Here is a 10180-nt window from a genome sequence, read left to right as displayed (position 1 = left end):
GACGACTTCCCTCTCCTCACGGCATTCATTCGCTTTTGTTGGTCCCCGGCTTTTGTTGGTCCCTCTCCCCCTTGGCTTGTATGTTTGCATGATCAGATACAATCCAGCATAGGTTTACACTTGGTCATGACAATGGTAAGGTATTTAGACATTCGACAGTGTTCAAACCAGCGAGATGAATTTGTGATTATTGTGGATAAAACATTAGGGATTTGTTATTTCAAATTAATTCATTTGGAATCCTATTATTCAGGTCGTCTCTTTCACTATCTGAATAGGGGCTTTGTTTAAATATTCTCATACCAGTCTAGCCTACTTCATGGGAGCATGACCAGGAACACACATGCAGCTCCTGGTACAGCAAGATCACAAGAACCTGCAACACATTCATTCAAATAGGTTGTTGTATTTGGGTACAATTTGAACTATAAAATATATATATATCCCTCTCCATCCCATGTTGGGAAAATAATATGCCATTGTGTGATCATATCTGATGTAGGGTAGCAGTGATGTTGGACTATGGGTATTCTACCAAAATGTTAAGATAAGCAAAAAAATTGATTGATAGCACTTAGGGTGTGGTGCCTCCACCCAAATAAAAAGGATACAGTATTGACTTAAGAGTCGGCTATTTGTACAGAGCAGAGGTGATGTTTTGAGAGAAACACCACCCTCTAGTGTTATTAAAGGAAAACTGAAGGAATCCAACACGAGAGAACCCTCTGACCCACAACTGAGCACCCCATAGTTTACTAACTACACTACCCTAATCATAACGCGTTTAATTCTGAAGGCATGGTTAATCCTGCTTAAATTAGTGCAGGTTGTCATGGTCACCCTGAACAACTTGATTAATTTGCTCAATGTGGCCATTCAGATTGTCAACCATACAACTTTTTGATGCAACACAGCTGCCAAGTGTCTGTCTGAAAAGGCATCCTATTCCCATACGGTACACACATTTTGACCAGAACCCATAATCTCTACAGTCATATAATAATATATTTTTTTTTTTCTTCATATAGCGCTTTTCATTACAAGTACAATTTTAAAGTTGCTTTCATTTGATGCAAAACGCATCATCATGATGATGTGGCAAGTGATACTGCTTCTTGAAAGTCCAATATCGTGAAAATTTGACAGCCGACATGCAAAACATTTTGCGTCTGTATTAACAGTGGACTATAATGAATAAAATACAGAAAGATAGTTGTATATAGCACTACAGTATATAGGGAATTGGGTGCCAGTTTGGACGCAGACCAGCCTAGATTAGTTTTCATCCAATTACTTGTAGGTTACGAGTTGTACTGGTTTCCCTGAAACCTCTTGATTAAAGTGGTGAATGAGTTGACCCTTTCTCCCAGTGTCAGTTTGCTGAGTTCCATTGGTTTGCTGTAGAGATGGAAGGGTTGGGTTTCTCTCTCCTGGTAACTATAGCAGGATGTGGGTCCCCTGCCAAGTCATTAGCTAGTATGTATGGGTTGCATCCCAATGGCACCCTATTCCCTATAAAGCACACTACTAAGCACACTACTTTTGACCAGAGCCCTATGGACCTTGGTCAAAAGCACTTTATAGGGAATAGGATGCCATTTGGGACATAGTCATTGCCATATGGAGAGAGAGGACTGAGGGCTCTGATGTGAACACAACAGAGTGAGCAGCACATCTCCTCTCTCTCTGAACCCTAAAGCCACAGGTAAGACTGTTTAATAGGAGGGAATTCAAATTAATATAGGCCTAACCAGTATTAAACATAACCAGCTGATAGAGACCTAACCTGTATGGAACATATACATTTAGATTCATTCGGATTATGTTAAAACGGTTGTGAAAAATGAATATTTGTTTTCCAGTCAATAAAGAAAACCTTGTTTTTTCTCTCCATTTTGACCATCTACTTCTTACTGTTGGTTTCAAAATTCCATTGACTGTGTTTAGAATTGTATTGATTCAAGAGTTGTAGCCAAAGTTCTAAAATGCCTAGTAGCTGATTTTAGTGAATACAATCAAGCTCTATAGCTACTGTCCTTATGCTGAAACAACATCTCTTGGATAGCAGGGTTGAGGGTGGTAGACAGGCAACACAATGTAGCATATTTTCTGCAGCTGAAGCCTCCAGGATGGCCGGATCAGGGGCGGCTCTGAGACTGCATGAGTTCAAGGAGTACCAGGAAAGACGGGACTCTGGCTCATTTAAAAGACAACCCGAAGCAACACTGAGGTGAGAGAAAGGGTGAAAGAAAGGTCTTACTGTTTTTCTACAAGACATTGTACAACTGGCAGCAATAAGCTGAATTGCTTTGAGATGTAGAAACAATACAGCCCCAAATTGTATAGAAAAATATTTATATCCGTTTTAATTTACATTCATTATTTGATACAACTTCTAACAAGTAGGGGTTTTTTAAAAGCTGTTCATAAGGGTACCTGCATGGAAGTGTGTGAAGGAAGTAGTAACTAACTCTCACTATGATACTGTAGTTATGAGGAAGTTATGTCCACTTGAAAACACCTACTGTGTGCTGATGCTGCTTGCTACCACACTGTATTTAGTTCAGAGGTTTCTTCCCTGTTGAGTCATGAGCTGAATATCTGGCGTTGTGCACATGTTGACATTGACCTTAACTTGCTACCTTACATGCAATATGTAGGCCTATGCATCCGATTTGCATGTATGAATATGGTCTTTGACCTTAACTCTGCTCTTAGTAATTCTTACTTTTACTCTAACTCTGAAATAAACTCTTGTCATTGTAATTGCAGAGTACCACGTCAGGGGAAGGATGTGCGAGGTCTGTACCCTGGTCAGCTGGGTAGAATCCACGTTGTTCACTCTCAGGATCACAGGTAGAATCATGTAGTCAACTCATGCAGTCAATCAAAATTACACTGCGGTATTTACGTAGTAGCTCTTTCAGTAGCTCTTTTACCCATGGTCACATAGGTTGCGGCCCAAAAGGCACCCTATTCCCTACATAGTGCACTACTTTTGACCAGGGCCCAATAAGAGAAAGGGGTGCCATTTGGGACAGGACTATTAACACAGACTGTTAGTGGGTAGTGGTACTCTATGGACATCTACAGCTAGCCTACTACCAGGTAGACTGTCCTCGCAGATATGCATTTATCCCTTTTCAGAATAACAAGTGTGTGGGCTCGGGGTTAGGTTTTTAAACAAAGACACTGTGTAAAGATTTCCGTTAAATATTTGATTGAAATCCAGACACTATCATTTGAGACTGAAGGGTTCTAATTGTGTTCATTTGTGTGTTCATATGTTTTGATTTGGTCTCGACTGTGTAGCTACATAATAAACTGTACAAGTAATGTATCCTACTACATACAGTATATACTGTGGCAAGCAACTTGAATGTATAGGATCTACAGTGCCTTCAGAAAGTATTCATACCCTTTGACTTATTCCACATTTTGTAGTGTTACAGCCTGAATTCAAAATGGATTACAGATATTTTTCTCATCCATCTACACACAATGACAAAGTGAAAACATGTTTTTTAGCAAAAGTATTGAAAATTAAATACAGAAACATCTCATTTACATAAGTAGAATCACCTTTGATAGCGATTACAGCTGTGAGCCTTTCTGGGTATGTCTCTAAGAGTTTTACACACCTGGATTGTACAATACTTGGACATTATTATTTTTTAAATCCTTCAAGCTCTGTGAAGTTGGTTGTTGATCATTGCTAGACAGTCATTTTCAAGTCTTGCCATAGATTTTAAAGCCGATTTATGTCAAAACTGTAACTAGGCCTCTCAGGAATATTTTATGTTGTCATGGTAAGCAACTCCAGTGTATATTTGGCCTTGTGTTTTAGGTTATTGTCCTGCTGAAAGGTGAATGTGTCTCCCAGTGTCTGTTGGAAAGCAGACTGAACCAGGTTTTCCTCTAGGATTTTGCCTGTGCTTAGCTCTATTCCATTTATTTTTTATCCTAAAATACTTCCAAGTCCTTGCTGATGACAAGCATACACATAACATGATGCAGCCACCACCATGCTTGAAAATATGAAGAGTGGTTCTCAGTGATGTGTTGTGTTAGATTTGCCCCAAACATAACACCTTGTATTCAGGACAAAAAGTGAATTTCTTTGCCAATGTTTTTTCAATTTTATATTGCCTTATTGCAAACAGGATGCATGTTTTGGAATATTTGTATTCTGTACAGGCTTCCTTCTTTTCACTCTGTCATTTAGGTTAGTACTGTGGAGTAACTGCAATGCTGTTGATCCATCCTCAGTTTTCTTCTATCACAGCCATTAAACTCTGTAACTGTTTTAAAGTCACCATTGGCCTCATGGGGAAATCCCTGAGTGGTTTCCTTCCTCTCTGGCAACTGAGATAGGAAGGATGCCTGTATAGTTGTAGTGACTGGGTGTATTGATACACCATCCGAAGCGTAATTAATAACCTCACCATGCTCAAAGGAATATTTAATGTCTGCTTTATTATTATTATGAATTTTTTTACCCATCTACCAATAGGTGCCCTTCTTTGCGAAGCATTGGAAAATCTCCTTGGCCTTTGTTGTTTAATCTGTGTTTGAAATTCATTTGCTTGACTGAGGGGACCCCACAGATAATTGTATGTGTGGGGTACAGAGATGTGGTAGTCATTAAAAAATTATGTTAAACACTAGTATTGCACACAGAGTGAGTCCATGCAGCATATTATGTAACTTCTTAATCACATTTTTACTCCTGAACTTATTTAGGCTTTCCATATCAAATGGGTTGAATACTTATTGACTCAAGACTTTCCAGTTTTTTATTAATTTGTAAAACTTTGGGAAAACAATTTCACTTTGATATTATGGGGTATTGTGTGTAGGCCAGTGACACAAGCGGTGCGTTCGTAAAATTCACTCTGGCTATCTATTCCGATTTCAGAAGACTCTTGTCTAAGTGTGCCAGAGTGCAGAATAACTGATCAATTTACGAACGCTCAACACCCGTTGAATAGGGCCTGTGTTAATACACGTCGGCAAAAAAAAGTGTAATTAAGTTGTTGCCAGCAGCACAGTTACAATCACCAATGCTCAGGATAAAATTAAAACAGCCTAACTAGCTTTACTAGGGTGAGTGAAATGGTCAGAGTGAGGTGTTCTCTCATTTGTGTCTGGAAGTAGCTACAAAGGTAGCCAACGTTAGAAAGTTAGCTTGGGTGCCGTTGTGTGGTCGGAACGCTCGGACCTACTCCTCCGTTAGACCGTCCACTGTGCGCTCCGAGAGTGAAAACCCTCTGAATTTACGAGCGCACTCTAGATTGAATTTACAAACACACCCAAAATATTAATTTAATCCATTTTAAATTCAGGCTCTAACACATTTGTTTGTGTGAATACTTTCTGAAGGCACTGTATATGGTTATGTGTAAAGCAACTAGAGAGATGTCTTATTCAAAACACTGTTGAACTCTGTTACTCTATTCCATTCTGTAACAACTGTTTTGACCTCGCAGAGTGAGGTTCGCATCCTTGGATTACTCTCCGGGGCCTTACCGTGAACACTATGAAGACTACCCGAGGAGTTTTGACCTCCAGACATTCCACGCCCTGGACGTTCTACGCCAGAGCACCAGCGCCTCTCAATGTGCCCCAGAGACGGCTTACCAAGAGGAGTTTGGCCTGCAGTCCCACCTCTACCGTCTGTGCTGATTCACTCCTAGCTCTGGTCCAGAGTGTTACTTGCGGTTTGCTGATGATTGACAAAAGCTCAGAATCAACAAGCCACAAGTAACGCCCTGGACCAGAGCTACTTCACTACCATCTCTCTTTTCATCTATTGATCTGCTCCTTTAATACATCTGAAGAGTGTAACGCAGGGGTAGGCAACCCTGTTCCTGGATTTTGTTCCAACAAGGCACCACACCGGACCAACTGAGCTAATTGATCAGTTCAGTGATTGCCTAAATTCAACACACCTGGACTTCCAGTTCGGTTAAATCAAATATCCCTTGTACCCCTGGTATTGAGTGATTCCTCACGAAACCAGGGCAAAAAAACACGATTTGGGGAGTTTTCACGAAATGTTTGGAGGAAGGAGTGTTGACATATTTGACATTTGTATCTAAAAGCATAACTGAGAAATAATGAACAGCCTGCCAGGCCTCCTTAAGACTCCATAATGTTTCATCTGTGAGTTACAAAACAAATATGTCATGACGCTTTACCGCTTGCTCTGTATTATGAGTAGTATTTGGATTTCAATAAAACATGTTTTACATTCATTTATGACTATTGACAAATGTAAACATGAATATTGAAAACATTTTTACAAAAAATTTAAATTTGTATATATATTGTTGAAGTAATATACTCTACGGCCATAGCAAAGTTCCAGAGTGGGATCTCTGCTACTTTTGGAGTTATGATTCAATTTGTAGCTTTACCAACAGAGTGAATGTGAAAATGCTTTTCAAAATGGTCGCCCCCTGCTGGTGATTTGCAGGATGTGCAATGATACAAGTTAAAGTAGGGCGGTGATTGGTTACATTGCCTTCTACTCCAATTTCTCTGTATAAAATGAGCCATTATTTAAAACTAACAGAGATGCCACTCAGGAACTTTGATATGCCCATAGAATATATTATGTTCAAATTTGCAGAGCAAGTGATAAAGCTTCATATGTCACCAATGTTTGCTTTGTAGCACATACAACCATCATGGAGTCTTAAAGGAGGCCTGGGTAAGGCCAAAATGTCATAAAGATGCCAACTTTTATTCATTATATCGCAATTGGGCTTTTAGATACAAATGTCAAATATACACTGAGTGTACAAAATATTATTGTCACTTGTTAAATCCACTTCAATCAGTGTAGATGATTCGCAGGACACAATTTAAATAAGGATTTCTAAGCCTCGAGGCAATTGAGACATGGATTGTGTATGTGTGCCATTCAGAGGGTAAATGGGCAAGACAAATTATTTAAGTGCCTTTGAACGGGGTATGGTAGTTGGTGCCAGGTGCACCGGTTTGGGTCAAGAACTGCAACGCTGCTGGGGTTTTCACGCTCAACTTTTTCCCATGTGTATCAAGAATGGTCCACCACCCAAAGGACATCCAGCCAACTTGATATAAGTGTGGGAAGTTTTGGAGTCAACATGGGCCAGCATCCCTGTAGAACGCTTTCGACACCTTGTAGAGTCCATGCGAGTCCGTGCCCCGACTAATTGACGCTGTTCTGAGGGCAAAAGGGGGGAGGGTGCCACTAAATATTAGGAAGGTGTTCCTAATGTTTGGGATACTCAGTGTATGTCAACAATCCTTCCTATAAAGTACCATTCTATGGATACAATTTTGTGGAAATCCCCCAAATCATGTTTTTTTCTTATCCTGGTTTAGTGAGGAATCACTTTGCTAACGTGTATGTCTAAAAAATGGAGTAAATCTACTAACTTTAAACTCTAATAATTTATAAAGGCCTAACACAGCATAAGAAGTACATGTTGTTACATGTGAAATAATGTGTTTAATATGTGTTATTTCAGCTCCGGATAACACTAAGTTTACCCTGTACTCTCACCCTGGGCCTATGCAGCAGTTGGAGACAGGGAGTGACGAGGAACATTTCACAACACCACGGCAATCAAACTGAACTCCATCCATTAAAAGTAACCAATGAAAATGTTGCATTGCATGCATTTTTGTTTGAATGACTGGTTGTAAAATCTTGCATTGCAATCATATATACGACTGTAGAAGCATTTCATCTCAAGTAATGCTAATATATGTGTTTATTATATATACAGTACCAGTCAAAAGTTTGGACACACCTCATTCAAGGGTTTTTCTTTATTTGGACTATTATCTACATTGTTGAATAATGGTGAAGACATCATAACACATATGGAATCATGTAGTAACTAAAAAAGTGCCAAGAGTGTGCAAAGCTGTCATCAAGGCAAAGGGTGGCTACTTTGAAGAATCTAAAATCTAAAATATATTTGGGTTTGTTTAACACTTTTTTGGTTACTACATGATTCCATATGTGTTATTTCAAACTTTTAACTGGTACTGTATATTTCTATGAAAGTCCATTGACACAAAAAGTGTAATTAAATCCAAAAATCTCAGCAAACAATCAAATCAAATCAATCCTTATTTATTTATATAGCACATTTCAGACATGGAAGCAGCTTAATATGCTTCACAGGAAAAAAAACATAAATGAAATAAATATAAATAAAAACAGAAATATTTACTAAACAAACAAACAAATATCAGAGGATTGAAAACTAAAGAATAACAATAAAAAAACGAAAAGACTAAAAAGCACCCTAAGGAAAAGCAGAGCCAAAAAGATGTGTTTTAAGATCCCTTTTAAATATGTCCACAGTTTCATTCCCCTCAGGTTCTCTGGCAGGCTATTCCAGAGGCTGGGGGCATAGTAACTCAAGTCTGCCTCTCCATGCCTCTTGGTCCTAGGCTTGGGATAGTTAAAAGGCCAGTACCAGAGGACCTGAAGGACCTACTGGGTACATAACTGGCATGTCTGGCATGTATTGGGGTGCACAATCGTGGATTGATTTCAAAACCAAAAGAATAATCTTAAAATTAATTATAAAAACTCACAGGCAGCCAGTGCAGAGACTTTTTAAACCAGGTGTAATGTGTGCTCTCTGTCTGGTCTTGGTCTGTACCTGCGCTGCAACATCCTATATGTTTTGCAGTTGACCAATGGCTTTCTTGGGTAGGCCAGACAGGAGAGCATTACAGTAGTCAAGCTTACTTGTGATAAAAGCATGGATGAGTTTCTCTGTATCAGCCTGAGAGAGAAATGGCCGCACCTTGGCAATGTTCATCAGGTGGTAAAAAAGCTATTTTGGTCACATTCCTAATGTTTGATTCGAAATTGAGTTCAGAATCTAAAATGACACCTAGGGTTTTTTCCTGGTGTTTTATCTTTATTGCCCGTGAATTAAAATGTGCAGCTAGAGTCTCTCTCTGTGCTTTAACTCCAACAATAAGCACCCCAGTCTTGTCATGATTTAGCTGGAGGAAGTTCTAGCCATCCAAGTATTTAAATCACAAATACAGTCTAATAATTTATCCGCGGAGCTAACATTCTCTAGTGACATAGAAATGTAAAAATGTTTAGAGTCTGCATAGCAGTGAAAACCAATGCTGTGCTTTCTGATAACGCTGCCAAGGGGTAACATATATAAACTGAACAGTAATGGACCCAAAATCGAACCTTGTGGAATAACATCTACAATAGAAGATATGTCAGTAGAAAGCCCCTTGGTAATGTCCAGGTCCTGAGTATGGCTGCGGTTATGGGTGGGCCCAGTAACATGTTGGATAAAGTCCAAAGAACTCAAAAGATTAATAAAACCAATGGTTTTGGAATCAGTCTCTTTGTCAACATGAAAATGAAAATCGCCCAACACAATGATTTTATCATAGTTCTCAAGGACATTAGACAATAGTTCAGAGAAATCTGTAAAGAAAGGGGGGCAGTGCTTTATTGGCCTACACAGGGTTATAGCCAGCACTGGTGGCTGACATTAAAACCTCTTAGATGTAAAGTCCCTTGCTTAGGGGACCTGTATGGTTCCGGTACCGGTTCCGACCAACATTTTTGCTTATAGATCGATCTTTGGACGCCGTAGATTGAAATGGCAGGCCTCTCCATGCTTCTTCTGAGCCTGTGTGACGTAGGATGGGAAATCAAAACAAACTTTATTTGTCACATGCGCCCCGAATACACCAAATGTAGACCTTACCATGAAATGCTTACTTACAAGCCCTTAACGAACAGTGCAGTTCAAGAAAGAGTTAAGAAAATATTTACCAAATAAACTAAAGTAAAACATAATAAAAAGTAACACAATAAAATAACAATAACGAGGCTATATACAGGGGGTACCGGCACCGAGTCAATGTGCGGGAGTACAGGTTAGTCGAGCTAATTTGTACATGTAGGTAGGGGTGAAGTGGGGGGGGGGGGGGTGTCAATGTAAATAATCCAGTGGCCATTTGATTAATTGTTCAGCAGTCTCATGACTTGGGGGTAGCTGTTAAGGAGCCTTTTGGTCCTAGACTTGGCGATCCGGTACCACTTGCTGTGCGGTAGCAGAGAAAACAGTCTATGACTTGGGTAACTGGGGTCTTTGACAATTTTTTGGGCTTTCTTCTGACACTGCCT

The 10180-nt window shown here is 39.5% G+C and overlaps 1 protein-coding gene across 1 annotated transcript; it reads left to right on the top strand.

The window, feature by feature from the left end:
* The first annotated feature begins 1965 nt into the window (after window positions 1-1965).
* LOC106564873 (uncharacterized protein C1orf100 homolog) lies at window positions 1966-7637 on the top strand. The gene is made up of 4 exons (XM_014131352.2): window positions 1966-2230; window positions 2773-2856; window positions 5490-5674; window positions 7521-7637. The coding sequence occupies exons 1-4, from the start codon at window positions 2040-2042 to the stop codon at window positions 7625-7627; spliced, it is 567 nt and encodes a 188-aa protein (XP_013986827.1). The 5' UTR covers window positions 1966-2039; the 3' UTR covers window positions 7628-7637.
* The last annotated feature ends 2543 nt before the right edge of the window (window positions 7638-10180 follow it).

The sequence above is a fragment of the Salmo salar genome, chromosome ssa12 (assembly GCF_905237065.1).
Source record: "Salmo salar chromosome ssa12, Ssal_v3.1, whole genome shotgun sequence".
Classification (NCBI taxonomy): Eukaryota; Metazoa; Chordata; class Actinopteri; order Salmoniformes; family Salmonidae; genus Salmo; species Salmo salar.
This window is presented reverse-complemented; position numbering and strand designations above follow the sequence as displayed.